At 42.5% G+C, this 23,262-nt stretch overlaps 1 protein-coding gene across 19 annotated transcripts in view; it reads right to left on the bottom strand.

Annotated features, from left to right (window-relative positions):
* LOC147100348 (neural cell adhesion molecule 1-like) overlaps positions 1-23,262 on the bottom strand; it is a 576,064-nt gene that overhangs the window by 104,976 nt on the left and 447,826 nt on the right. For 11 of the 19 annotated variants that reach the window (XM_085967961.1, XM_085967958.1, XM_085967956.1 and 8 more), the window contains 5 exons: positions 22,747-22,897; positions 18,851-19,035; positions 17,402-17,498; positions 8,954-9,124; positions 2,928-3,062 (listed from right to left, as the gene is read on the bottom strand). In XM_085967961.1, coding sequence (XP_085824087.1) covers positions 2,928-3,062; positions 8,954-9,124; positions 17,402-17,498; positions 18,851-19,035; positions 22,747-22,897 — 739 coding nt within the window. Of the gene's footprint in view, positions 1-1,025; positions 1,044-2,927; positions 3,063-8,953; positions 9,125-17,401; positions 17,499-18,850; positions 19,036-22,746; positions 22,898-23,262 lie in introns of all 19 variants that reach the window. The other 8 variants (XM_085967951.1, XM_085967957.1, XM_085967955.1 and 5 more) reach the window with 1 other exon arrangement.

Here is a 23,262-nt window from a genome sequence, read left to right on the forward strand (position 1 = left end):
GGGGGGGGGGTGGGTGGGGGTTGAACGCCTGCAGAAGGTCACTCCCTTTGCTTTTCACGTTATGTTGTTTTCTGTGCTGACCACTAGTAATCGTTTACTATTGTTTAAAATGAAAGGAGAGAATGCTGAATTACAGCAAAACACAAGAAATATCCATTCACATTCAGCAGTGACCTGTTGACCACAAAGACACTGAAGGGAACCAATAATCAGGTGAAAATTTAAAGTCAACCTGCTATGCTGGCACGTGGATCAATAAAGTGCATTAGAGTTGATCTCTACAAAGGTTGATGCTGCTGGCTGTGATGTCTCCCATACCTAAAAATATTAAAATGCCACACTGCTGCCATCAAGCCAGGACCCTCTCTATTACTTTGCTGCTTTGGCACCTGGTTCAAGTTATCCCAAATGACAAAAAAATGGTTACTTTTGATTTTGACAAGAATTATAGGAGGAATTCTTGGTGAAAATGCTCAAGATAAAGAACAAGAAAATATATATCAGCAAAAAACATCAAGAGTAACAGACAATTGTAAAATACAATAGTTCTCAAGACTATTGTTACGCCTACGCATATTTGCAGTGATCAAATGATAATTGGTACACTGTTGGAATTTGTTTGTATTTTTTTGGTTGTTCGTTTATTGCCAAACCACACAGTGATCATGGGGCAAAGGGCAGGCAGGTGACCTGCTGACTGGCACCGGCTGATGCTGCTCTGTAACTTGCCTCGAAAAAGGCATGGAAGCAGCCTGGAGGGTGCCAAGTCTTTTTTAATTTTCTTTCCCTGGGGGAACCTGTCTGGCTTCTGTTCAACACACCCTGCCATGTCAAGGCCAAGACAGGAGCCTCACCGTCTGAGAAACGGCGGAGTGCCAACCAACTCCATGACACAGCACATTGGCATGCCAACCTGCCGTGTGTCCAAGCCCCAGGACGTGCTGTAGGCATAGTCTGAAAACACCATAAGGCTAACAAGTAAAATCTTAACAATGAACAGAGACAGGATTTAGGGATGAACTTACTTGGCTCACCAGTGAACACTGCTTCCATTGTAATGGACACAGATGAGAAGAGAATAGAGGAATGGAAAGAAAAAGAAAAGGTGTAAAGAGGGATGAAGTACAAATGATCAAGACCAAAGAGTGAAGATTTAAAGACGGAAATGAAACAGATTTTATCACAATAATTGGGAGGTCAGCAGTGATTACAACAGACAGATTTACTGCTTGTTAGCCTAGGACAACTGTGCTGATAATTGCAGCTTTGAATATACACTAATGGTGGTAATAAATTGGAGGAAAACATTTTTATGTATTTAATTAAAAGCTAAAATATAAATTTTAAATAGGACTCGGTTCAGTTGTACATGACACTCCGCAGCACCAGTGGAAACTAAAATTATAACGCACATGTGCTCGTCCCACCAGCTACTTTCTCCATGTGTTTCACTGTGATTAACAAAGGGCAGGAGAGACTACTTCACCTCAGGCTCAGGTGTCTGCAGCACATAGATGTCACAAGAAGAAAAGATTACCAACAAAACTGAAACCTGTGCACATTTTTCCTCACTCTTTGTGCTCACACCTCAAATTGGTGATCAAATTAACATTGTATAATTCTTTAAACCTGCGTCTTACCATCCCCTTTTCACACAATTAACATCAATGCATAAATGGGAAGATTGCACCAGCAGCTTCGCATTACTGGGTTTATTTCGCTTTCATGCCAGTAAATTATGAGATTTTCATGCCCATAAAATATACCCAGTAAAACAAGTAATGGTGCAGTCCTATTTCTATAATGCGTAACTAATTTTCTGCCCCATTTTTTCTTGCAGTGTTGAAAAAGGTATTTCTAGCAATTAGCTAATCACATACTTAGTTTAAAAAAAATTGATTTACTGTATCCAATATTAGAAACAAAAAAAAACCCACTGGAAAAGCAGTTCTTTTGTTGGCTGTTTTTACAGCATGCCATTATTGCTAAGTAATGAACACTTCCTTTGTGTAATTACGTGTGTTTGTCAAACGAATTGAACAGAGAGTTTTCAACAAAGGAGGAAACCTGAATATTGTTCTTTTTTTTAAAGGCTACAGAATGCATTGAATTTATCGGTCATTATCACAGATGAATGTCAATGCTGGACTCCTCAAATTTCAGACGCATGCACCTTCTTGAAGCAGCACAACACTGCCATTTAAAACTTTGCATTTCTCAGAGCTAAACCTGCCAAATTAGGTGTGAAATTAGAGCTAGCAATCAGTACTCTCAATTTTGCAATTCATTTTCATAAATTATTCTACATCAGGGAGGAAAGTCCTTTATCTCCTTTCTCAAGACTGGTTATAAACCAGAATCCCAAAGGCGGAATGACAGTGACTTCAAATCGCTGCTTATTTCGAGCACCTAAACCACAATCATTTGAAGTCTCCCCATCAATAAAATTCTTTCAAGGCATTTATGACACACAGCAAATATCTTATTTATACAAGCGATATGCACATATAACAAAGAACATTTTCCATCCATTCCAAAGGCTGTAGGCTTCAGTCTTCGCTCTCTTCTGATTTCTTAATAGAAAAAAAAACCTCACTATCTTCAAAGGGCTAACAGTTTAAACATGAAAAACATTGAGCTAATTCATCTTTAAATAATGCAGGTAAGATAACAAACCATTATCAACATGTTTTACTGTATTACATTATGATTGAAACAGTAACATTCTGAGCTGTATTTGATACTACAATGCAACATCAATTCATTGGGGAGGAGTCAATTCTATCTCAGAGTAATGATCCCTAAAATATCTTTTTTCAAGAGCAATGATAAAGCTAATGAGTCCAAAGGTTCAATTCTCATTTTCTTATTGATTCAAAGCAACAAGAAGTTTAAACTGTGTGATGAAAGAACCATCATGTACTTACGGACTGGCTCTGTCTTGAACTTGGTGATCTGGCTGGCATCCCCAATTCCCTTTCCGTTGACAGCAGATAACCGCAGGCTATACATGGTTTCCGGAGTTAGTCCACTGATCGTAATGACATTGTCTGAGCCTAGGACTGTCAAATATTAAATATTGTTAGCAATTATGCATCATAACTCTGAATGATAGCACATTTCCTAGATCTACCACAGTTATTAAAAAGCTTGAAGGAATTTCTTTGAGAATTGAATGCTAACAGATGGACACGGGAAAAAGCATACAAGTTCTGCATGTTCTTTGGGTACGGGACAAATAAAATATTATGGAGAAAGATAAAAAAATATATAAGTGACTGGCTGTGAAGCACAATAGAAGCATATGCGAGTTCAACAATTTTAGACCATAACCTCTGCCCCTATTTTTTCACATGGCAGCTGTTGATGATTCCCATTTATACCTCTTCTAGACCCATCTTTTGTTACTTTACTTGTCCCATTACCATCTCCTTTTGCCTTGCACCATCATCCCTTTTGTCATTTAATCTCTCCTGCCTTCCACCCTATCGCAGACCTTCCCTTTTGTTTTGCCCTCCCCTCCCTCCGCACTTGCTTAAAACCTGTTACATCTCTAACTTTTTTCCGTTCTGACGAAAGGTCATCGACCTGAAAGGTTGGGCTGGATTTTCACTGAGGAGGTGGGTAGGAGGCGGGACTACAACTTTCGGGATTGTAGTCCTACCTCCATCGAGTTCTAGCCAACCCACGCAATTTTGACTTGATTGACCTTGTTGATCCCGCCCAGCGGGCTCAGCAGGCCAATTAAGGGCCACCCAGCAACAGGTGATGTCACAGATTGATATCTGACAGATGAAATATCAGCGTTTGACAGCTGTTTAAAGCTGTCAAACACTGACAATCTGTACTCTAGGTTAATTCCTTCCTCTCAGGATGATTTAGAGATCTCCCCGGAACAGAAAGCTGAATGCTGCAATTTTTTGACAGATTGCGGCCATTCTGCTTTCTGTGCCGATGAGATGAGGGACTCCCGAGACCTGAAGGAAGGAAGGCTGTAAAGGTAAGTAAAACTTCGTTAAACACTTTAAACACACCAAACACACTTACCTCTTCACTCATGCACCCATCACTCACCTTAACACTGGACATCTCGACCCCTCCAAGCCCTTCATCCCGACGGCCCGCCTCGCTAACTTGGTGTGGTTTGGAGCTGTCGGGAATCCCACATTTCACCAATGAAAATACGGATTAGGCTAAAAACTGCCTGTTAACAGGCAGTTAATTGGCACTAATCCCCTTCCCGCCTTGGGGAGGCGGGTCCCAGTGCGGGTCCCTTTGAAACTGGCATGGAGGCGGGTTGGGGACGGGATGGGTTAGTGCCCCCCCGATTTCGGGATTTTAACCCCCCTCACGCCTCCAATCCCGCCTCCACGGCCCAATGAAAATCTTGCCAGTTAACTCTGTTTCTCTCTCCACAGATGCTGCCTGACCTGCTGAGTGTTACCAGCATTTTCTGTTTTTTATTTCAGATTTCCAGCATCCGCAGTATTTTGCTTTTGTAGAACTATATGCAAATTATGTTTGGATTCATTCTCAATTTCAATATGGAACATAGTTTTCAATTTATCCAGTTTGTACATGGGCTGGGAAGTAACCTGCCAGTGGGGTCAATAATTCAGACTATACAATAAAAATGTGCTGTTAATAATACTTTCATGAAGTTATATAATTGGAATATTAACTGAAACAAATCTGCTCTTTTATTTTAACAAATTTGTAAGGTGGCAATTGGTTTATTTCAAGTGAAGAAAGATGTGTCTTTGAGAAAAGATTATTATAAACTACAAATCTTAATAATCTAATGCTGCTACTTACATTTTAAATGGAGTGTTTTTTTTATCTTGGCAGAAAAAGAAAACTTTTAGGCAGCACAGAGAGAAACACAAAGCAATTCTAATAATTCTGATCAAATCATGAAGAAAACAGCTGCCTTCCTAGCTGGGATTGCCAACATCTAGCGTACCTCTACCGCATTCAAACACTCAACTGCTTTCATCTCGACCACCCACTTGTTAGGCATCAAAAGGCTTACCAATCCTGCAAATGATTGGATGCTTTTATTAGGCTGGCAGGGAGCACCAACAAAAAAGGATTTGTATAAACACGCCCTTGCCATCGGGACCCTCAAAATAGCATTATGTACATGCAAAAAGTACTCTGTCCTTTTACTTGTGTATGCCACTGTCTTAAAAAAGACTGAAGTTGACTTGAAAGTGATGCAGCCTGGATTTCACTTTGTGTTTATACTTCACTTTAGCGTAATCACTAATGGGGACCGTTATATTTGCCTGGGAAATACTTGTTTCTTTTCAATCTAAATAGAGAAAGAAAAACTTGACTTCTATTATTTACAGCTCAAAAGATCCTTTAAAAATTAGATTCGGGGAAAATGTTTCAACTTCAGGCATTCTGCTTGAAACTTCTGTGGATCACAAGAGGCAGAGAGAATTTTGTGATGGCACCAGTAGAAAGCTTTGTCTGATGGCACCACAAAGGGGAAATTTAGGGGCATCGTGCCCATAATTTTCCACTCATTCAGTTTAAGCTTTTTTCAACATTTAAGAATTTTTTTAGATCAAAACGTTCTTTCATCAACCAGGGCTCTCTGTACTGTAGAGAACAGATAACCGATCTGCAGACTGATTTAATAGCAGACGGCTGAAATGCATCATTTCTTTGAAAATGTCTATCTACAAAGCAGTCAGACTGAATTGCTGAACAAAGTGCATCTTATTCAAGTTTGACGTGTCTGTATGGGAATTGCATCTAATGTTTGTTGCCAGAGATATGAACTAACCTAGGCCTCCTTAAGGCATTTGATAAGATTTGCCAAGATTGGTCTCTTCTGGGTTAAAGCTTTTGAAACCTTGTTAACTTTACTGAAGATCTATATCCTTAACTTATTCAGCAGCAGTGATGCGAGGCAATCTGTTTAATGCACTTGGCTTAAGATACAAGGTACGATTTCTGTCGGTTAGTCCAGTTGCCAAGAAAACTATTCCAATGAGTTGGAAAGGACACTCAATGCAAAAAAGCAGTAAACATATCAGTATTAGATAATTAGTTACCAGGATGACTGGAGTACATTTTAAATCTATGGGCCTGTTCAAATGTTTTTCAGATTATTTCAGATCAACGTAACCTATTGCTGCTCAGCTCTCCTTATGACATGGACCTCAGGAGCTGTGCATTTTAAGCATTATAATGAGGTGTCACTGAGTGTTCTAGGTCAATGCCCAAAAAACCCCAGAACAAAGTAGCAGACTAACTGAAACAGCTATGTGACAGAATTACTTTATGATGGGGAGCTTTATAATGAGGATTATTTGAATTGGACTCCCATCTCCTGAGTTGCCTTGAAGTATTTTGCTTCTTTTCTTGAATATCTAGGATATTGGCCCAGTAATTCGGGTCCCAACGCATGAGTACGGACGGGGTACTCGCGCGTGGGCCCGATGGAAGTGCCGGTTTTCAGCATGCACAGTGCATGCGCGGAAAACCGGCATTTCCTTTCCTCTGAACCAGGGGGTTCAGAGGTGGAACGCGTGCGCGGAGTCTGCGCGTGCGCGCTGAAATTCCTTTTATTTTTAAAGGTTTGTCCGTGCGTGAAGGCCTCCAGTTTTTACGAATGGAAAAAGCAGACGTAAGGACTTAGTTTTAAAAGGTAAGTGGTCTATTAATTAAAGTTAGAATTTTTTTCCCACAGGTTTATTATTTTTAAAGACTTTACAGTAAGGTAAGTGTATTTTTAGACCCGATTTCTTGAAAAAAAAAATTTCCCCGAAATTTGAATAATTGTTTAAAATAGTTTTTTTACAGTTATTAATAGTTCATTTAATTAGTGGGATTTTTAAAAACTTTTATTTGAAGTTTAAGTACTGTTTTGGGCGCCCGGAGTTTTCATGAGTTTGACAGTTCTCACTATCAAACTCATGAATGAACTTTTGCAACCTCCGATTGGTTGCCCAGTGCTCACGTGATCCCAGCCGGCTCATCTAACTAACTACGCCGCTGGATCACGCAAGCACAGCGCGCCGGGAGCTGAACCGGGCCACTGACAGGAAATCCACGCAGGCCCAGGCTTCAACTGTCGGCGCGCTATGTAAGTGTAGGTCGGGGCCTTGCACCCGCGGGAAGCCCCCGACACCAATTTCTGGGCCATTATCTTTTATTGCCAAACAGAAGTTTCTTCATAACTCACTAGAATGATGATGCCAGATATGTTTGTTTACAATTTTATAACTACATTATTCACTACATTATTCCTTGTATTTCCCATCAATTATAGGCTGCATCATTTTCTTGCAAATGTTAAAAAAAATGAAATATCAAGTGTTCTCATTTTAGAATCAAAATCAGCCCCATTGAATATTTATATCATCTTTCTATTTAATCATTTATATTCCATTATCTCAATGTGCCAATAATCAAATGTATTCATTGAGAGTATACTGTACATATATTTTTATATATATTCACATGTATGTATAGGTTTAAGAGTTAAATATAAATTGATTATTTAAAAAAAATGATTTAAATTGGCAGTGTACAGGTGATAAATTCTGAGCCATTAGCAACCTCTCATTTATGGAGGTCAAGAGCTAGAACATGGCATCCTGTGATTTCATCACTCCTGGTCACAAATATCCTGCATTGATAATAAAATTAACAAGCGTGCATGTCCCACTACATGCAGTACATTTTGTGCTTTACAAGAATGCTTCATTATATTTCACTAATCAAAAGGTATTTTGCAGCTCTTCAAAAAATTCAAACAGTTTGTCCAGGCAGCAAATGAGCATTACAGTCAAGAAGGTCTCGGGAATGATCCCTGGTCTACACTGAGCTCGCCGGTCTCAGCTAAGGCTACAACAGAGACACTATATTTAGCCTCATTATTCTCAAGGTAGCGAGCAAAAATCCACCAAGGTTCCTGTTCCTGTACACTTTCCAGCAAATCTCTGCTGGAAGTGTGTATGTGTGGACTTCAATTAAATGCAAGATTGGGCTTGGCAGCAATGTTCCCCCAAGATAGAATAGGATTCCAACATGGTGTTTAAGCTCACATACGAATAATGCCAACCTAGGGCCTAGAAATTCAACAGCATCCCAAAAATGGGCATGCGGGGGGGGGGGGGTGGCAAGGCATGATCCCTGTGCCTGAATGGATAGACCTGAGGTGCACGTGATATTGGGCTTCAGGCCTCATTATCATGGAGCCAGTGAGCTGCAGGCACCTAATGGACATCCTCAGACAGCTCGTGGGAGAAGAGGACTCGAAGATCGGGCCGCTGCGACGCAAGTAGCAACGCTCACGTATGTCCACAAAGGGGACCGGGAAGGAAGGGTAGCAGTGGCCAGGATCGGGAAGGGTGGGTAATGGTGACTGGGATCAGGAAGGGTGGGCCCCGTTGACTGAGCCCTGTGCTAGGTGTGTTCAGGGTAATCCAATATCAAATAGTCTCCTCATTTGAACATGCAAATTGGTCGAACTCCTGCCTGCTATATTAGAGGCTTGGGCACCCATATAGGGCCCAAAAGACAGGTGTGGTTCCAGTCAATGTCTAGGTTCCAGTGTATTATAGGAGAGTGATTGGTGCATGCGGAACCATGCCCCAAACATGGAATCAGCACCTTCAGTAGAGATGCAGGGAGAATTGACAAGAAAAAGAAAAATATTTGCTGCCCTTTTAGAGCGTCTCTAGCTACACACAATTTGGCAGGTGGATTGGTGGACAGGAAACCTGCTTCAAGGCTTTTTCCAGTGCCGATGGGAGTCGGCTTTGCATAGGAAGTATGAGAGAGCAATCGGGGATGATTCTCCAACTGATCATCTCTCCCGTGCTGTGCAACAATGCCTTTCATTCAGGACCTCCTTCAGAGGAGGATGCGAATTTGTGTGATCAAGTTCACAGCCCATCACTCCATGTTCCAATTGTCTTTCTCAACTTACCTTCCCTTGCATCAGCATTCTTGGTGAACCATTCTTCGGTACCCTTGACTTTCCATTCCACTAGGTATTTCAGAATTGGCACACCACCAGTTGATTCAGGTTCTTCTACCTCAATCTGCACAGAGCTGGAATAGGGTATCGTATCCAGGACTGTTGGAGCAGATGGGGTCTCTGGAACAGTAAGAAGATTATTATAAAATACTTGCATTACTGAGACACATCTACACATTCTTATTTCTAACACTTGTACAAAACTCACGCAGAGTCCCCTCCTTTCACTCACCTTTTGCGTAAAACAGAATATATATTTCCATTAAATAAATATCAAGCTAATTTTGCAAGTTGCCATTATCAATCTCGCCCAGCATTTATCAACTTTGTCTTTCTTGCTAAAGGATGTAAATGGAGCCTTAAGATCAAGGAGGTGATAAACTGGGAATGGCAAGATTTAGATTACCAGAAATTTGCTTGGTATCTGAAACAGTTGTCTGAAAACTCTAATGGAGCGAGCCTCTGGCTTAGGGGTAGCATTCCTGCCTCTGAGTCAGAAGGGGTTCAGACTCCGCTTCAGACAGTCCCAGCGAGCGATTCGGGGTTGACATCCATTGGGATACTTGAGTCCAGTGGGTGTGGACGGCCTCCCTCATCATATGAGTTGTGGAAGCCCATAAAAACCCACCCGCCTATAGGACTAACCGCCCTACGTGCTGGTGTAAAGATGGTTACGGCCATGGAAAAGCATTCACGTCGCGGCCTGTCAGACATGTCAATCAGCCTGTGAACCTTTCCACTACTTTACCCCCTTCTCCAAGGTGAAGACACAATAACAACCTTGACTCTAATCCAAAGTTAATGGCACCGGTTAGGAAATTACTTACTCCACACAACTGGTGCGTTGACATTTGCTGAATAATCCATCAAAAAAAGCATGTCACAGGTGCTGAATACTTTGAAGGGACTTACCAAATTTCTAAGAAAACGGAGGTCTATTTTCTTCCATTAGCTAATTTCTGTGATAAAGAAAACATGCGTAGAAAGTGGGAAGATCACTTTCTACTCATGCAAAAGGGAGAAAAATCTATTCCTAGATATTGGTCACTGACAAAACAATTGATAACTTGAACATATGCCTCAATTATTTTCTTTTTCTAAAGGTAAGAGCAGGCAATAAGTAAATCTCTATACACAAACTTGAAGATGACACCCGAATATTACGGCATTATCATCTGCAGAACAAGGTGCTGAGCAAGAAAGTCATGGTGTATCTATTGACAGTGCTCGCAATAGTTAAGCTTCGGTGGTCTTGCTGCTGACAAGCAATTTTTCTTCCTGATGTGATTTTGCATGTCTGGTTTACTTACCAACTCTTGCGTATTGTATGAAATCTCCCCACAAGCATAAATGTGGGCTCTATATAGCCCTGAAATAACAGCAGCATTTGAACTGGGCACGGCACACAGACATTTCCAGCTGAAAATAAGCATTTTTCTAAAGCCCTGCTGTGTCCATTCTAAATGAGCTTTTGCATAATGCAGACGCACCTTATCTGCTTCTATGCAGTTTAATATTTAAATCAAGCTGGGTGCTACCCTCTGTTTAATTAAAGGATGTGAGCTTTCTAAGCACAAAGAATGCACAAGGGAATGAGTTCTCCTCTTTAGATGAAAGGAACTGTTCATCTGGGCGGCCATTTGATTGTCACATATAATTGCCAGTAGATTAGATCTCTGTTGTTTGCATCAAATAATCATGTTTCATTTCGTTCCATGCACAATTTTTCTTGAAATATTTTGCACACTCTTCTCAGTGATTTTGAGTACTGTACCACAGAAATGTCTCATTCTCCCCCTTTCCCTTTGGTTATAATAATAGCCATCTTACCTTCACTTTACTTACAAAGCTGCCAGTACATCACTATTTGGTATCATTACAAATCTATTTTTGAAAGTGCATTACATCGTGAGTTTAGGCATTCATCGCTAGACCTGGCTTGACCACCTCAAGCACTATCGGCTCATGCTCACCTCTGCCAAAATTGCTCACCAGTCCAGGATCATCCTGGAATGCAAAGACAATCCCTGATTTCTTTTCTCCACTACCTATCGTCTCCTTACATCCATCTCCCTTCCCCCCCTCCACCCCAACAAGTGTGAGGAGCTCATCAGCCTCTTTGTCACTAAGAATGGTCATCAATTCGGCATCCTTCCCTTCCCCTTGCCAACCAAGAAAAACCTCCCTCAAGGTACCACCCTACATTAGTCCTGACACCGCATTTTTCTCTAGTTTCTCTCCAATCTCCCTTCATGTCCTCTCCGAGCTCAGCTTGCCCATGAGACAGACACCTGCTGCTCTCATGACTCTAAAAAAAGAAACTCTATTCCCACTATACTGATGGCCATCCAACATCCCTTCCTCGCCCCCATGATAGCCAACATTATAAATGGTTGCCTCTCCTCAGGTACTGATCCCCTCCCTTTTAAATCTGCCATGGCACCCCATCTACCACCTTAAACATTCACCCCCTCCACCACCGGCGCACCGTGGCTGCAGTCTGTACCATCTACAAGATGCACTGCAGTAACTCGCCCAGGCTTCTTCAGCAGCACCTCCCAAACCCGCGGCCTCTAACACCTAGAAGGACAAGGGCAGCAGGCGCGTGGGAACACCACCACCTCCAAGCTCCCCTCCAAGTCACATACCATCCTGACTTAGAAATATATCGCCGTTCCTTCATCGTTGCTGGGTCAAAATCCTGGAACTCCCTGTCTAACTGCACTGTGGGAGTACCTTCACCACACGGACTGCAGCGGTTAAAGAAGGTGGCTCACCACCACCTTCTCAAGGGCAATTAGGGATGGGCAATAAATGCTGGCCTTGCCAGCGACGCCCACATCCCATAAAAATGAATTTAAAAAAACACCCCCTCTTCAAAAAAACTCACTATTGACCCATCTGTCTGTGCAAACTACTGTCCCATTTCTAACCTCTCTTTCCTCTCCAAAGTCCTGGAACATGTTGTTACCTCTTAAATCCATGCCTATCTTTGCCGCAACTCCATATTTCAGCCTCTCCAATCAGGTTTCTGCCCATGCTACACCACTGAAACAGCCCTAGTCAAAGTCACAAATGACATCCTCTGTAACTGTGATCGTGGTACACTATCCCTCCTCAGCCTTCTCAACCCCTCTGCAGCCTTTGACAGGGGTGACCACACCATCCTCATCCAACGCCTCTCCTCTGTTGTCCAATTGAGAGGGACTTGCCTTGCCTGGCTCCACTCTTACCTATCCAGTCATAGCCAGGGAATCTCCTGCAATGGCTTCTCTTCCTGCCCCCGCACCATTACCTCCAGGATCTATTCTTGGACTCCTCCTATTTCTCATTTACTTGCTGTCCCTCGATGACACAATCGGAAGATATGACATCAGGTTGCACGTGCACGCTGACAACACCCAGCTCTACCCAACAATCATCTCTCTCGACCTCTCCACTGCCTGGGTTGTCAGACTGCTTGTCCAACATTTAGTCCTGGATAAGCTGCAAATTTCTCCGATTAGACATTGGGAAGACTGAAGCCATTGTCTTGGGCCCTGGCCACAAACTCTGTTCCTCACCACCGATTCCATCCTGCCCCTGGCCACTGTTTTGGGCTGAACCAGACTGTTCGCAACCTTGGCGTCATACAGGAAACTTTCGATTAACCGGCCCCTAAATAACCGGAAATGTCGGTTAACTGGCAAAATTCAGGAGTCGGTTTCAGCTAACTTTTATAACTTGCACAGCAACAAATTGAGGAAGGCAAGGGTTTGGCTGCAGCTGTTGCTAAGCTACAGAGATGATTGCAACTTGTGGACGTTCTTCTGAAGCAGCAACAGGGTTTGTTGCTTCATACGGAGCTCGAAGGTCCGTATCTTTCACTATAGCGTTCGGTTATCCGGAATTGTTGCTGAACCGGCACCACGTCGGTCCCGTCCGTGCCGGATACCAGAAAGTTTCCTGTATTTGACCTTGAGCTGAGCTTCCGACCCTTTATCCTATCACAAAGACCGCTTACTTCCACCTTCATAACATCGCCCGTCTCCAACCCTGCCTCAGAACATCTGCAGCTGAAACCCTCATCTATGCTTTTGTTACTTCCAGCCCAACTATCCCAATGCTCTCTTGATTGGTCTCCCATTTTCCTCGCTCCATAAACTTGAGCTCATCCAAAAACTCTGCTGCCCGTGTGTGGTGATTATTCCTTGTTTAGTAAAAGTATTGTGATTGGTTGTTTGTTAACTGCCTTGGGATATATGTTGTAATCTCATTGGTAGTTGATGATCACATGATGTGTTGTGGCCACCTTAAATTCAGTTCTTTTCCAGCTTTGGTTGGGACTGGATGTGGGAAGATGTGCTGCAGATTTTAAAGTTAATAAAGCCTAGCTTTGGAAGGCAAATCTATTCTTTATTTCACTGTGTCCACGCCATGTTCTGCTCACCTATTATCTCGGTGTTTGCTTACCAATGCCTCAGATTTAAAATTCTTATCATCGTGTCCAAATTCCACCATGGCATCACCCCATCCTATCTCTGTAACCTCCTCCACCCGTGCATTCAACGTTCCCGCAGCTCGCGACTGACTTTTTCAATGTTAAGTTTTGCGAATGCACGAAACTGTGAATAGGCTGCGCAGCTTCTTAAAGGGGCCGCGTACCCCCCCAAAAATTAGGGGAATATTGCCTATAACCCTCCAAAAACTCTGCATTCCTCCAACACTGGCTTTTTACACATCCCCCACTCCCTTCATCCCACCATTGGCAGTGATGCCTTCAGCCATCTAGGCCCAGACATCTGGAATTCCCTCCCTAAACTTTTCTGCCTCTCTAATTCTATATCCTCCTTTAAGACCTTCTGAAAACCTCTCTCTTTGACCAAAGCTTTTGATCATCTAATATCTCTTTCCTTGGCTCGGTGACAATTTTTGTCTGGTTATACTCCTGCGAAGTGCCTTGGGATTTATTCCTACGTTAGGCACTATGGAAATGCAAGTTGCTGTTGTTGTTGTTATTGAGCACTAGATGCACAATGTGCTATAGACTAATGGACATTTAAGTGATTAAAATGCACATCTTTAATACAGTGTTTTGCCACAGTCACCCTTGCATTTTAAAAATCAACACAATACACAACAAATTTAATGATCTTGGCCAAGAAGTCGACAATCCAGCCACAATATGGAATACAACAGGGTCATCAGATTCGATCCTTACACGAAAGAAAAGATTGAAAGAGATCACCAGGTGATTCAACTTGAATTTTGACTGCTTCATAAGGGACAGGAGGTGCAAACTTCAAGCATAACTACAGATCAGTAAATCTTTTTCTTCAACCAATTAGTATACCTGTGGAATAGATTTCGATGGTTTCAATCCTTTAAGAAGATGCTGATAAATATCTGGTTAAAAACATGCTGAGACAACAGCAATGTCCTATGTGGGTTGCAGCCAGCCAAGATTGAAATTGTAATTTTAGACAGGTGTCACGGTGCTCTCTGTTAACTACCTTTAGGGGGTCAGGAAAAAAAACTGCAATTTTCTCTGGAGTTTAACTTGTGATTATTTAACTCCCTCAGGAAATGAAATAAGTTGCAAAGGAAGCATTAAATTACAAATTAGAGCTGGTTTATTAAAAGAGAATGACTTGATGGGCTTAATGTTTTAATTCCCCCCCCACACACACTTCCTTATGTAATAACCTTTCACAACTTGCCAACAAGATGTACATTGGAGGACCTCCTCTATTCTCAGATTTCTGAAGCTATCAGTTTGCATTCACATGAAGTGCATTTTTGAAATTGAAATTTTTGTTCTCATCAAGGGTGTCACATTTTCCACTGTCTCACCCAGTATCAGCAGTGAGCTGTTCTATTAAGAACAGCTGGGACAGATGCAATACAAAGCATTTTCCTCCGCCTCACTGATATACCTCAACTTCACCCTCAGGAACTTTATACCCACCGAATCCCACAGCTACCTTGACTGCACTTCCTCCCACCCCGCTTTCTGTAAGGACTACTTTCTATTCTCCCAGTTTCTCTGTCTCTGCCGCATCTGTTCTGACGATGTCACCTTCCATATCAGTGATTCTGATATGTCTTCCTTTTTCCTCAATTGAGGCTTATCCTCCACCGTTGTTGACAGGGACCTAGACAGTGTCCATCCCATTTCCCGCACTTCTGTTCTCACCCCTTCGTCTCCCTCCCAGAACCACGATAGGGTTCTCCTTGACCTTACATTCCAACACATCATCCTTCATATTTAATGGATCATCCTCCGCCATTTCAGCCACCTCCGATGTGATGTTACCACAAAATACATCTTCCCCTCCCCTCCCCCTTTCAGCACTGAGGAGGGAACGGTCCCTCTGCAACACCATGGTCCACTCTCCAATCACCAATACCCCCTCTCCTTCCCATGGCAGACCTACCCATGCAAACGCAGGAGATGCAACACCTGCCCTTTTAGCTCCTCCCTTCCCACCATCCACTGCCCCAAATACTCCTTCCAGGTTGGGAAGACCAAATGCAGATTTGGCTTTGCGGAACAGTTCAGTCTGCAAGCGTGACCCTGAGCTTACTGTCGCCTATCACTTTAATTTTCCGCTCCGCTCCCACTCTGATCTCTGTCCTTGGCCTCCTACACAGTTCTAATGAAGCACAAGGTAAGCTCGAGGAACCGCACCTCATCTTTCAATTAGGCACTTTACAGCCTTCCGGACTTAAAGTTGAGTTCAACAATTTCGGATCATAACCACCGCTCCCATTTTTTCCCCAGACAGCAGCTGTTGGCAATCACTCTGCTAATGCTATTTACTCCTCCTCTAGGCTCCTCCTTTGTTTCTTTAATTGTCCCATTAACATCCCCTTTTGCCTTGCACCATCATCCCTTTTGTCTTTTAATCACTCCTGCCCTCTGCCCCATCACAGACCCTCCCTTTTGTTCTTTTCTCCCTATCCCCGGCCCCCTTTCCCTGCCCCTGCACTTGCTTAAAACCTGTTACTTCTCTAACTTTTTCCAGTTCTGATGAAAGGTCATCGACCTGAAACATTGGGGTAGATTTTGCCGAACCTGTCGGGAAGAAGGCGGGGCTTCCCCTTTCGGGTTTTTGACCCGCCTACTTCGACATCCGGCCAATCCGCGCGATTTTCCCTTGATTGACCTTGTTGAGCCCGCTGGGGGCCAATTAAGGGCCACCCGGCAACAGGTAATGTCACAGACTGAAATTTCATCTGTCGAGAGTTCTTGACAGATGAAATATCAGTGTCTCACAGCTGTTTGAAGCTGTGAAACACTGACACTCTGAGTTCTAAGCTGAGTCATTCTGCACAGACTCAGTTAGAACTCTCACCGACACTCAAAGCTGAAGGCTGTCACTTTTGACAGATCGCAGCCGTTCAGCTTTCAGTTCTGGCTGAGTGATGCGCTCCCGACGGCTACAGGAAGAAAGGCTGCTAAGTACAGGTAAGTAAAAGTTCTTTACACACTTTAGACACACCAAACACACTTACCTTTGCACTCATGCACCCATCACTCACCTGAGCGCCGACATCGCGACCCTTTCAACTCCTTCAACCCGACGGCCCGCCTGCTCTACCTGGCGGGGTTTGGAGCCGTCGGGAAACCCACACGAAACCCCTCAAAATAGGGATTAGGCTAAAAACTGCCTGTTAACAGGCAGTTAATTGGCACTAATCCCATCCCGCCTAGTTTCGGCAGGTCCCAGTGCGGGGCGGGTACCCGCCGCCCCTGAAACTTACGTGGGGCGGGGTTTTGGGCAGGATGGTGGCGGGACCCCCAAATTCGGGATTTCTCCCCCCCCCACACGCCTGAAACCCCGCCTGATGGCTCCCCAAAAATCTAGCCCATTAACTTTGTTTCTCTGTCCACAGATGCTGCCTGACCTGCTGAGTATTTCCAGCATTTTCTGCCTTAATCTCAGAGGAACACACCTTTGCACCAGTGTGAATTTTTTCCACTTTCATTATTCTCGCTAAATGACATACCCAGTTTAGTGCCACAACATGCCAAATTATGTTCTGTGGTTGGCAACTGAACCCTGATTTTAGAGAGCCCATTAAAGAGGATCCGGACAGTCAGCAGAGAAGTTCATCTCATCAATCTGGACAGTCCCAGAAATGATAGGACATTGCACTAACAGTCTACTGCCCAGGTCCCAAAGATGTTGTTAAATGCATCGCAACCATACAAGGTTTTCTGGAACAAGATCGCATGTGCCAATGGTAACTATAACTGCTCACCAAAATGCGCTGGATAGAAAGGTCCACAAATTCATGCAGTACACTATTTTTATTTTACTCCAATGAGTTGTTGTGGAGAACCCCCAATAAAAATATGGTTGGAATGGTTGAAATTTCTTTGAGCAAGATAGCAGTGAAATCAATACCTACCAGCTTGCACTAGGATAAACTCTTTAGATTCCACACCTACACGGTTGCTAGCTGTACAGTTGTAGGGACCAAAGTCATTTTCTGAGTCGGGTGTGACCTAGAGGAAGGATATGCAACTACATCAGTAATTAAATACAAATTTCACTGTAATTATCATGGGTCAAAGTTCACTTTTTTAACCTACGATTCTCCCCCCATACTCCTGCTCTCCTGAAAACATGTGAGGGGTTTGTGAGGGGGGATTGTTCAGCTTCTCAGGCAATTGCAGCTCCCAATACCTTACCCAGGTGACCATTCTCCATGCATGGCCAGGGATTGCTGATGGGCTGTTTGGCCACTGACTAGTCGATTCTAACTGCACCCAACCATGCCCTCATCTTGCAATTCCATCAGGAGTTGTTGAGTAAGGCTCAGAACCGGGCATCCAAGGCCCAGTCACAACTATAAAATCACACCCTAGCTTCCAGTCACTGTAACTTGCTTACCTTAACTGCGTGACTGGATAGAGTGCCATGCGGATGGCAGCCATTTCACAGTAGCCAGAAGTTGAACGCTAACAATAACATATGCATCCTGCTGAGTTGTGCCCGTCTCTAGCTGATTACACAATGGCACAGAAAACAATTAGGGTCTTCAGAACGAACAACAGAAAATGCTGGAAAAACTCAGCAGGCCAGGCAACATCCGTGGAGAGAGAAATAGAGTCAACGTTTCAGGTCGAAACCCTTCATCAGGACTCTATTTCTCTCTCCACGGATGTTGCCTGGCCTGCTGAGTTTTTCCAGCATTTTCTGTTGTTATTTCGGATTACCAGCATCTGCAGTATTTTGCTATCGTACTAGGGTCTTCAGAACATTGTGCAACGTTCCACCAGCCACAGAAGATTGCATGGCTGCCAAAAATGATCTGAAGAGAATATCTCGAGTATATTTATCCCCCCATTTGCTAATTTTAGCAGAGAAGTAGACTCAGCCATCTTTTCAATAACATTAGTGAACAGGGAAAGGTAGAGCCCGAAAAACTGTTAACCGATTTCTAAGAGAATTAAGTGCAAGTTCCATTCAAGGTTTATCATAGTGAAACCACAGTGATGTGCTAAATTCGCACAGTGAAATTTCACCACATTGGTGTTTCAACAACCACAAAATATCGAATAATGTTTTTAAAATACACATCTGGCCAGCTTTTTGATGAAACATTTCAAAAATAATTTGGTACATCTAATGTCATATAAAATCTGCAGTGCTTTAATCTTGAATATCGAACCCATATTTCAGAACTAAATTTTCTTCTTGTTGATTGAGTTTGGTTTTTTCCAAAATAATCTTCAGAAGCAGACAGTGAAATCTTGAGAATAATTTGCATCCTCAAACCACCCACCCCAGCCAAAAAGCACAAGCATTTAAGCATGAATCTTGCAATGAAAGCTTTCGGTTTTAATTCTCTTACCTGGAGGTAGTTGGTGGATCGTGTGTTATAGATCTTTATGCTGCTGTAGTTGGAGCTCGGCAACTGTTGTCCATCTCTAAACCAGGTTACAAGAGCGCGAGGATGCGCAAGAACCTCACAGGTGATATTTACAGGGTTTCCCTCCCAAGTATAAACAGTCACGGTGCCCTGCAGCTTTGGTGCATCTGAGAAAGAGAGCGAGACAGATTGGCAAGTTGTTTTTTTAAGCACTGAAGCTTTTTGTGTCCTATCACTTAAAAAAGAGCTAATTTTCCACTCTGATTGATGGTGCTGGTGTGTAATGGGCGAGAGGGGGCATGGAACCCAGCTGGTGGTCCACAACGTGGGTCTCCGCCTGATTCACGTCAGCGTATTATCTTCCTGGATATATTTCTTAAGGCTAAAGGGATCAAGGGATATGGGGAGAAGGCAGGGAGAGGGTACTGAATTTGGATGATCAGCCATGATCTCATTAAATGGCGGAACAGGCTCGAGGGGCCGAATGGACTACCGCTGCTCCTATCTTCTATGTTTCTACGTTTGTGGGTGGCCTTTTTGGCCGCCCTGAAGAGATCTCAAAAGTTAAACATCAAATAAGTTACTGATAATGTAATGGAAAGAGTAACAGGCGAATTTTAATCAAGCTTTACTGTTGCAGTTTATAATGTCAATAGACCAGCCGTATCGAATCGTGCCATGTAACTTTCGACCAATTACCTATTCCATATACATATATACAATATGCACGATATAGACAGAGCTAGTTTTAATTGGTAGAATCTAAGTGTTGCTAGTTTACTTATGTGATGTCAGTTTCCCTGTAATAAAAAGGAGCAACAATAAGATTTTTTTTTAAACTTCTTTTTGTGGTTGGCTGGGTTTTGGCTACTACAATTTTCCCTTTTAATTGTTAATGAAAATAAAATCTTGCTCACTCCAAGACTGCTGATACTTGCAAACATATAACTGAAGCACTTTAAAAAGCCATACCCTAACGGTGCCTCTCGCATTCCGTAACGGGGCAAGTTTGTGTTACGCTTGCCTTCTGATCAAAATGTAATCGAATCATACAGAAATTAGTGCATTAAATCATCTACGTGATCAAACAGTGCTGGTAAATGTGATGAGCTGAGTTATTGAGTTTGAAGTCTAAACCAGATATATTTAAAAAATAAGTAATTTCAGAAATGATAAATATATTGGGTGGAAATATGTCTGATTAATTAAAGCAAATTTTAAAACACACTGTAAGCATGTTCGTTTAAATTGATGATAATTTTGTATTTAAGTCTACTCCAATGTTTGCTTATACCAGACCTTGCAGTGATGCTGCCTAAACTAGAAGGCCATACCAGCTTCCAAAAGCTCCCTTACATTGAGGCATGCGCCATGTCATGTGCGTACAACGCATCTTACAGATATCAAGGGGTGACTGTCCAAAATTCAGAACTAATGCTCCAAGACAGATTATGTTCAACATAAGAACATAAGATGATAAGAAATAGGAGCAGGAATAGGCCATACGGCCCCTCGAGCCTGCTCCGCCATTCAGTAAGATCATGGCTGATCTTGGGCTCAAAGCCACTTCCCTGCCCGCTCCCCATAACCCTTCACTCACTTATCTTGCAAAAATCTGTCTACCTCCACCTTAAATGTATTTAATGACCCAGCCTCCAACAATGGACCATCTGCGCTGGAGAGGGCTATAGTGATCAGAACAAAAGCAAAATACTGCGGATGCTGGAAATCTGAAATAAAAACAGAAAATGCTGGAAATACTCAGTTGGTCAGGCGGCATCTGTGGAGAGAGAGAAATAGAGTTAATGTTTCAGGTGGTGACTTTTCGTCAGAACTGACCGACCTGAAATTTCCACCTATTTCTGTTTTTATTAGTGTGATCTGGAAATGTGTTATGAATACTACAGAGCTGCAGTAGCACAGACAGAGATCTGATGAAAAAGCAGCTACACATGTGGTGGAGAGACAACATGTAGGCAGATTTTTATCACTCTTTGGTTTACCGTGATGCAGACCCTGCCTTGTGGTTGCCAAATTTACTTTCTGGAAATGCATCAATGATATCTCTGTTCTGCTTGATCAAATTGGAACAAGACTGTAGTGCTGTACATTTCTATTCAACTGCTTGTGGTCTAATGTTACGACATTCATTGAAATAAAAAAACAGGAAATATCTCCTTCAAAGAGTTACTTTCCAAAAATGTTTAATTCGTGCCAACTTTTACATGTCCTTTCCTGCACTACATTAGCAATATTTATTTTTACTGTCGCACAAAGATCAGAAGCTATATTAATTTCTTTAATTATATCCCAATTTAGACTGCAAAGTGAAATATGAGTTGAAACTTCATTAATAAGTACTGTAATTAAGCACGCATTATAATTAAGCCAAGAAATTTTCTTTGTGCAGATAAATTACAACATAGGTAATTAGATTCATATTGTAGTTTGCTCGCCATAAAGTCCAGATGTTCCCATTCACTAGTTTTTTTTAGCTACTTTGGTTAAGGCACAACTGAACTGACTGGTGCCTTTAAAGAAGCAGAATAAGGCAATAAAAATGTATTTTTTTTCTTAAAATGTCACGCCAAAACTTTGAGGGTTTGGGCATTATAGCATGAGATCCAATTGAGCTAAAGGGTGCAATCCAGACATATTTAATGGCTTCAGGCAACTGAACATCTGAAGTAGAGAAATCAGCTTAATTATAGTAGGCTTTTTATATTCAAGTGGATGGAGTTACACTGGGATTACAGTGCAGAGTCTGAGGCGCACTTTTAGCTGTAGTGATACAAGCAGTCAAACCAGGTTACCATAAACCGATGGCCACTGGAAAGGTTGTTTGAAAAATCAGGAATGCACTTGACTCAAATTTAAGCTCATCCTGATTTTAATTGAGCTTTATGGCAGCGCATGGGGTAGAAATTGGTACATGTTGTGTCTGTTTTTCGGGTGCAAAGCATACCAATCTAGCTGTGGGACGGCCTATGCCCAATCTGCCCAAGCGTTGGTCCCACTGTTAAATGTGCGGGGCCCATTTTTTCGACGTCCTGTGTAGATGCCTAAAACAGGCACTCGGCCCCTTGAATATGTAAGTTAGACCCCGTTTCAAAATGTGTTGCCGCTGAGCAGACCTCGGGCCTTCCACACTCAGGATTCTTCAGCGGGTCCGGCAGTTGCCAATGACAGGTAGTTAGAATTTTTTTTTTTTTTTTTTAAAGAAAGAAACATTCCTTCGGAGGCTGGAGAAGCAGGAGAGCTCCCCTGACAGCGTGGCAGGCTGGCCAACATTCAAATCATCACTTGGGCGAGCTGTCTGTATGCTGATGAGGCCCGAGGACCAACTTCCATTGATTCTCGGGCCTCTTGGCTCAGGTTCACACTGGTTGCGTAGCAGTGAGTCTAGACTAAAATCTACCCACATGACTGGGGATTTCCAGTCTTGGGAGGTAATCAGAGTGAAATCGAAGTGCTTTGCTAAAGGGAAATGGAAAATAAACAGGGGCATCACTCAGACTGCTCATACTCTCCATTTGCACATTTAGGAGTGGCATTGACAGAAGCCAAGTAGAAGTCTTTCTTATCTGAATTCTGGCACAGGAAACTATCTGTTGCAGCGAGAATGTATGAATAGGGTGAATAATTGGGAGGGATTTTTGACCAAAAAACTAATAAATACCAGCTATTGTAAGCCATAGTGCATTACTGAAAGGTAAAACTATACTAGTAAGAAACACAGTGAATTGTTCAGTGTTCTATAGGTATTCAGTTTCACTCCCATGTTCACGACAGTTTCCCATCCAATGTTAAATCAGCACTTCAATAACCAATACAAATGCTAACAAGTGGCATTCAAATTGCATAAAATTCTAACTTACACTGAACTTCCAGGTACATAGACTCCGAGTCCTGGCCAATTGAATTTTTAGCTTTGCACACGTATTCACCAGAGTCTGTGTGCTGAATGTCCTTGAGAGTCAGGGAAGAAACTCTTGCATAGCTGTGAACCTCAATTCGTCCATCCATAGTCTGCCAGATAAAAAAAGGAGGATATTAAGTTAGAGAAATGTTTGTGTTAAAGCAGTGATCACATACTACAGGTTAGTTACAGAAACAGACCCATACAGGAAGCCCTCATTTTGCCTTTTTACATTTCTCAGCAGTATTCTATATGGAGTCATTATTTTCAATACAGTAAAAAGTTACATTGATCAATGGCCCTTTTAACACGTTGCTTTTAAGTTCCATAATACAGAAAACTCTTTGGTATCCGGCACCGACGTGTTGCCGGTTGATCAAAAATTCCGGATGACGGACAGGGTTATCTACTGAGGCTATTTTTAACAAAGAAAAAATTAAAAAATCAAGAAATGTGCAGTATACAGTAATTGGGT

The sequence above is a fragment of the Somniosus microcephalus genome, chromosome 26, assembly GCF_052327205.1.
Source record: "Somniosus microcephalus isolate GS21.2 chromosome 26, FLI_Smic_1.0, whole genome shotgun sequence".
Lineage (NCBI taxonomy): Eukaryota > Metazoa > Chordata > Chondrichthyes > Squaliformes > Somniosidae > Somniosus > Somniosus microcephalus.